This window comes from Haplochromis burtoni, unplaced genomic scaffold, assembly GCF_018398535.1.
Source record: "Haplochromis burtoni strain Fernald_Lab_line unplaced genomic scaffold, NCSU_Asbu1 Contig_41, whole genome shotgun sequence".
In the NCBI taxonomy this organism is placed as follows: domain Eukaryota; kingdom Metazoa; phylum Chordata; class Actinopteri; order Cichliformes; family Cichlidae; genus Haplochromis; species Haplochromis burtoni.
The window spans coordinates 2,979,746-2,986,218 of NW_024582402.1; the positions used below are offsets into that span (position 1 = coordinate 2,979,746).

Sequence of the window (6,473 nt, forward strand, 5' to 3'; positions counted from 1 at the left end):
CACTAACCAATAGACACGTGCATCAGTCATTCGGAAGCTGCCACATATGAGGATGCCTTCAGGGGCTGAAAATGGAGATAAGGTGTGCTGGATGAATGTGGGGGAGCTGAGAGCACCTCTGTGTCTGCTATGTCCTCCCACTCAGTGTGCAGTGCGAGAGGCAGACACAGAGCATTTAGTCTATTTCAGTCCCCAGAAATGTGAGGCCTTTTCTTCACTGTTCCCTCCAAGACCAGAGTGACTCATCCACGCTTGTACACAATCAGACTTCCGCAGGCGGCGAGGCAACGATTCCAGAGCAAGCAGACCCACTAAATGGATTACGATTATCAGTCACATGCAAATGACTTAACCTGCTGTCAAAGAATGCAAAGGTGCTTTGTTTTAACTTTACACATACTTTATTTACAGAGAGCAATATAGTGTATGTGCAAAGGGAAACATAAAACACACAAAAGCATCAGCAACAACAGCACTCAGAGAGCACAACTCCTCCCACAGGGCAAGGGTGATATAACTTTTAATGTTTTATTACAACATGCTGATATCAGCCTATTTTCATAACAACACCTGACCTTTGACCTATGACCTTAAAAAATACACAGTTTTAGTATGTAATGCTTTATCTTTACCCCTATGATTGGCTATAATCCTTGGCTTCTATAATCTGGAAAAACCTGAAATTTTACGATGTTTTCATGGAGTTTGTGATTTTGCTAAACTTTATGGCATCATTGTGACGTCATACTGCGTCATATTGAAAAAACAAAGTGTGTTTTACAGCTCTCTTTATGTCCTTTCATTTGAGATATTATATTTGATATGGTTTGTTGTTTTTCAAGATTAACTTTGACTTTTGGGGGCTAACAATGAAGATCAATGTCAAATGCTTAGCCAACCTAGGTACTCATGCCCCCCCCCCAAGGTCTAGTATATTTTGGTGAAGTTTGAAGATGATCCATAAAAAACTGTGGGTACATTTAGTGTGACCTGGACCCACATTTCACTAAAATTTAATGAGGTCAGGCTGTTATTGGTGTCTACCATCACACAAAATTTGAACATATGCTGAAAACTGTGGACGTTAGACTGCAGGACAGACAAACTAACAGAACTGACTAAATTGTTCCTCCCTTCTGGGGGAGAATGAATTAAAAGGAAGAAACGGGTAAGGAAACTTGTTTCTGCACATGCCGTTGCACACGCTAAAGCAAAACAGGTCTGCAAGAATACAATCAGGGTCCAGAGGCTTGCTTTATTAGCTGCCATGACTGCTGTCCTTTTAAAATATTTAGACTGGTATAATGCTGCTCTGAGTCACCCGCTAGACACAACAGAAGAGAATAAACTGCCCTATTTGAAAGGATCTGCTTAAGATGTATCTGTATTCATGGAGTGTTTCATTTTTTATGCAGTCCCTAATTTTATTTACTACGTTATGTTATTTATTCATAAAGCATCGCTGTATATCTGGATAGTTTGAAAAGGCTTATAAATTCAAATAATATCCTCTAATATAATATTTTTTGAAGGATCCTGAGCCAAGATAAGTATGTATGAAGTTATCAAAGTAAAAATGCACAGAGAATGGCTTTTGCTTTGACTGCTTGCCTGTGGCAAGTTTCCAGCAACAATGAGATAGCTTTGCTGTAAACTTATCAGACAAGATGTCACAGATCTAAAGTTACTAATGTAAATAGTAGTGGACCAAGTAAAGAGCCCTGAAGGACCCCTGTAGAATAATGCTATTACATTATTATTATTATTTTTATTCAATATAACAATCTGTCAAAACTAATAAACAAAGCATATTGAATTTATGGACTGAAATGCAGAATAGCTTTTTGGGCTTCTCTGGATTCAAAACCTCCCCATTAGGCCAGCTGTCCTCTCATTGGCTGCCTCTTGCAAACAGAAACTTTGAATAACAGGTTGGTGTAATGTCTGCACTCACAGACCTCATTAATTGACTTTAGCCTTGTTTAAAATAGGCACTGAACATCATAGATTTAAAATTTAGAGTTAAATATTACTTCTGAATCACAGCAATGACAAAAAATAGTCAAATATATCATTTTGAGGTATTTCACTACTAAAAAACTAAAATTAACTTCTGGCTTTGTTTTTGTTTTAAATTCTGCTCAAAGGAGGATCGCCATTACTCATAGAGTGGTGATCACGATATCTCAAAAGATGCTAGAGAAGGAGATGTCCCACAGGATGCCATGCAAAGTGTACTCATGGTGGGATCTCAGCTCAAGTACAGAGTCTGTTTCTCTCCATACAAGACATTAAACTGAGGAAGTCTTTTTTTTCTTTTGAAAAATAACATGGAGTCCTTAAGAGATAAGCGATAACTCTTTATTGTCATTACAGTCATACCAAGTACAATAGTACAGCGAAATTGGAAACTGTCCTGTGTCTGCACTATGCAACACAACACAACACAACACAGTTACTTAACTTAATAAAAAAATAAAAAGAATGAGTGCATGTTTTTATTGCACATTGTTATTATTATTGTTGTTGTTGTAATTGTTATTAAAAAGTCCAGGGAGGTAGCCAATCGGGTCAGCATTGATTAGGTCTATTGTCCTGTTGTAAAAGCTGTCCTTGAGTCTGTTTGTCCGCGACCTGAGCAGCCTGAATCTCCTGCCAGATGGCAGCAGCTTAAATGCCCGGTGTCCTGTGTGTGTACAGTCCTGTAGGATGCTGTGTGCCCTCTTGAGACAGCAACTGCTGTACAGGTCCTTCAGGGAGGGAAGTGGATGTCCAGTGACCTTCTGGGCTATATTGATAACCCTCTGAAGTCTCTTTTATGTGTGCTGTGGTGCAGCTGGAGAACCACACACAGATGCAGTATGTCAGCACACTTTCAATGGAGTAAAGGTAGAAGACAATCAGCAGCTCCTTCTTCAGGTCCATTTTTCTGAGGAGTCTCAGAAAATGGAGACACTGTTGGGCCTTCTTGAAAACCGCCGAGGTGCACCATTGGAGGTCTGTGTCTGTGCACATCCAGGAACTTGAAGCTGGACACCCTTTCCACACACACTCCCCGTTGATTCTGGCAGGCTGCAGCTCAGACTTCCTCCTTTTGAAGTCGACTACCAGCTCTTTTGTCTTGGTGATATTAAGGTCCAGGTTGTTGTCTGCGCACCGATCCGACAGCCTCTGAACCTCAGCTCTCTTTGCCGTCTCGTTTTGTTTTCCCGCAGAAATGAGCCCCAACAACAGACACTTTTGAACAACAGATTTGTCAGTGCACGCCATTTAACTTTCAAACCTTTTCAAATGATTCTGTGATAAACTGAAGTCTCCATCTTACTTTCATCCCTTGCTGAGCTGTAATCACTCCTTTGTAACTTCTGCAGTGTTAAGCATAAGAATACCTACATGAAACGTTTTATTTGAACTGACTTTTCTAGGGTTTCTCAGCTCTTTCTCGGCTATATAGGGCTGCCCTCTTGTGGACATACTGGACACAGCTTCAGTATTCACCTTCACATCCTCGTTTCAAACTGTAAGAGTCTAAAGCCTCATTTGACGCATCTGTAAATATTTATTGATATAGATTTAAAAGAAATAAATATTCAGCACTGAAGTCACCGTGATTAGCTGAAACATTCATGCATCACTGGCAATATAAAATGGACCGAAAATGGAGATAAGACGTGCTGGATGAATGTGGGGGAGCTGAGAGCACCTCTGTGTCTGCTATGTCCTCCCACTCAGTGCTCAGTGTGAGAGGCAGACACAGAGCATTTAGTCTATTTCAGTCCCTGGAAATGTGAGGCCTTTTCTTCACTGTTCCCTCCAAGACCAGAGTGACTCATCCACACTTGTACACAATCAGACTTCTGCAAGCAGTGAGGCAAAAAGGAAAATAAAAATTAACTACTCAGTGGGACATGAGGCAGTTAATCAATAATCAGATCTGCACAGGTCATTTTTTATTATTTGTTGATGCCGTCATGAAAACATTTCGGCATCACTGTTTTATCTCGCTGTCCTTTCACATCTTTCATTTGGCAGACCAATCACGTGGAAACTGTTTGATACTTTACGAAAAAGACCCTCAGTGTATTATATTCTTCAACATTACTCATGACTTGTTCACGTTTGCCTGCTGTTCATATTCTGAAGTACGTCCTTATTAGTCATGACACAAAACACAGCACAGGTTGGCTGTGGTTCAGTAGGGAGAGAAGTTCATCCATTTCATGTAATAAGATTTCCAATGTCTTTAAAAAGGAGCTGAGCCCCTGTTCGCCTCAGATGCACTCATTAATGTGTGTGATACTGTATATAATCAGTAATACATACAGTATTAACAGATATAGACCACCTGTCATTACAACAAGAAAACAACTATTTTATAACTCCCATACAAACCTAAAAATGATTGAATGCATGTTTTTCTACCCATATTTAAGCCCACTGGACGTCTCAGAGTCAGAATTCAATCAAGCAAAAAGCAAAAATAATAATTTTCTTCACTGAAAACAGTGAAGAAAATTATTTTTCATTAAGATGCTGAATTTGCTGCTTTTTTTTGTAAAATAATAAAATTGGAAATTCATGCATGGCAAACAAGAATATATTTTAATACTAAAAAAGTCATTTTGATTAAAGTGCTTGTGCACACTGGTGGATTAATCTTTACAGAAACATAAAAACAATTTCTGTAATAACCAAAACTGTTAATAGAGCAGCTGTGGCATAAAGTGTTAACACTGTACATAAAAAGCCAGTTTCCAAACATTACAATGTGTTAATACTATGTGGTGGTGTCTATATGGCTGTAAATGTAAGTGACACCAACATCTGTTATAATGATTTAAGAAAAACAATTAAATGTTGTCTATCTTGTCAGTAAGCTTAGTGATTTGCTGACATACACATCCTGAATGGAAACGTGTGTAAGGAAATCCTGTTGTTTACTTGTAAAAGCCTAATAAAAAATAACCTTTGATACAACACAATAAAAGATATGACAAAGATGATGATGTGTTTTTTTGTTTTGAGAAAATAAACAAGGTTACTTCCTTTTAGTGTATGCTATATAATGCCTTGTAGGGAGAGGCACTGACAGCATATCCCGAGAAACAGAACGAGTGAAATGATGAAGACCTTACTGACTGTGTTAACCGTCTCCCTGTTCTACCTGTGTGTGGCTGAGGTAAGTCAGCTGGACGGCCAAGCAGGAGAAGCCAATCCAACTGAGAGTCCTGTCATCAATGCAGCTTGTTCAGCAGGGAATGAGAGAAACTACATCCAACTTGCTTTAATGTTAAAAGAACTGGAGGCCAAGCTGAAGGACACTGAGAAGCAGTTTGAGAAAAAGTTGGCGAATCTGAGGTCAGAGATCCAAGGTAAGATCATACTGCACAGCTATTTCATTAATTCCATGTTTTCCATTTTAATAATGTCTTATTTTCACGCTACACCACAAGGCAGTCGAGTGGCATTTGGTGCATCCATCAGTGATGTTGGAAATATTGGACCATTCAATACAGAGATCACACTGGTCTACAGGAATGTCTACTTTAACTCAGGCTCTTTCAACCCTGCAACAGGTATGTTTACCATAATTATATGTATTTGTACACATGGGTTTATTTGTTAGTTTTGCAGTATTTGTACTGCATTTCACTACCACTGCTCTTCTTAATGCCTTATAAGCTGTAACTGTGTCCATCATCTCCAGGTATTTTCACTGCTCCGGTCAGAGGAGTTTATTACTTCAGCTTCTCTGGTCATAATTTTTCATCTAGACCGATGGGGCTGCGTCTGATGAAGAATGGAGAGCAGATGGTGACAGTGTACAACCATGCTGCTGGAAATCGCTATGAGACAGCCACCAATGGCATGACTCTGCAGCTGGCTGCAGGAGACCAGGTGTACATGAGGCTCCGTGCAAACACCTGGATTTATGATAATAACAACAACCACAGCACCTTCATTGGCCATTTGTTATTCCATCTGTGACTAAGATGAAGTTCAGACAAGCATAGTTGAAAAGTCATATATGAGTGAGGAGAAAAACCTTAAAACATTTTGTTTTTTATTAGTGAATGTGTGGAGAGAAGTCTATTTCAATACAGCTAAAAATAACACATTTTTAAAAATGAATAGTTTTGTATCTTCAGCTTTAAAATGTATTACTAGCTATTGTGAGACAACCCCCCCCCCCCCCCCAACAACTGAGATATAAATATGAATTAGTGTATAGTAGGTGTAAAATATTGTATTTCACTGGTGAAATTAACATTTTTTCTCAATAAAATTATTTTTGACTAAAGTGTGTTTTTTTTAATTAAATGATCAACAGTACTCTGAGGAAGCTTGCCTCTTATCAGTCTCTGGCCCACACTAAAGCAAACAAGACAACAAGACCACCACCAGGGTCCCAAGGCCTGTTTTATTATCCCCCGTGACTGGCATCCTTTTGAAATATTTATACTGGTATGATG

General features: G+C 39.0%; 1 protein-coding gene across 1 annotated transcript; it reads left to right on the forward strand.

The window, feature by feature from the left end:
* Positions 1–5,107: 5,107 nt before the first annotated feature.
* LOC102296649 (complement C1q-like protein 2) lies at positions 5,108–6,149 on the forward strand. The gene is made up of 3 exons (XM_005920674.3): positions 5,108–5,372; positions 5,454–5,576; positions 5,708–6,149. Exons 1-3 carry the CDS (start codon positions 5,120–5,122, stop codon positions 5,986–5,988), a joined length of 657 nt encoding a protein of 218 aa, XP_005920736.2. The 5' UTR covers positions 5,108–5,119; the 3' UTR covers positions 5,989–6,149.
* Positions 6,150–6,473: the final 324 nt, after the last annotated feature.

Bases quoted from the DNA above. Each gene is read 5' to 3' on its own strand.
- LOC102296649 (XM_005920674.3), top strand. From the start codon at position 5,120: ATGATGAAGACCTTACTGACTGTGTTAACCGTCTCCCTGTTCTACCTG. The intron at 5,373-5,453 runs GTAAGATCATAC...CTACACCACAAG, and splicing joins TCTGAGGTCAGAGATCCAAG to GCAGTCGAGTGGCATTTGGT. The intron at 5,577-5,707 runs GTATGTTTACCA...CATCATCTCCAG, and splicing joins CTCTTTCAACCCTGCAACAG to GTATTTTCACTGCTCCGGTC.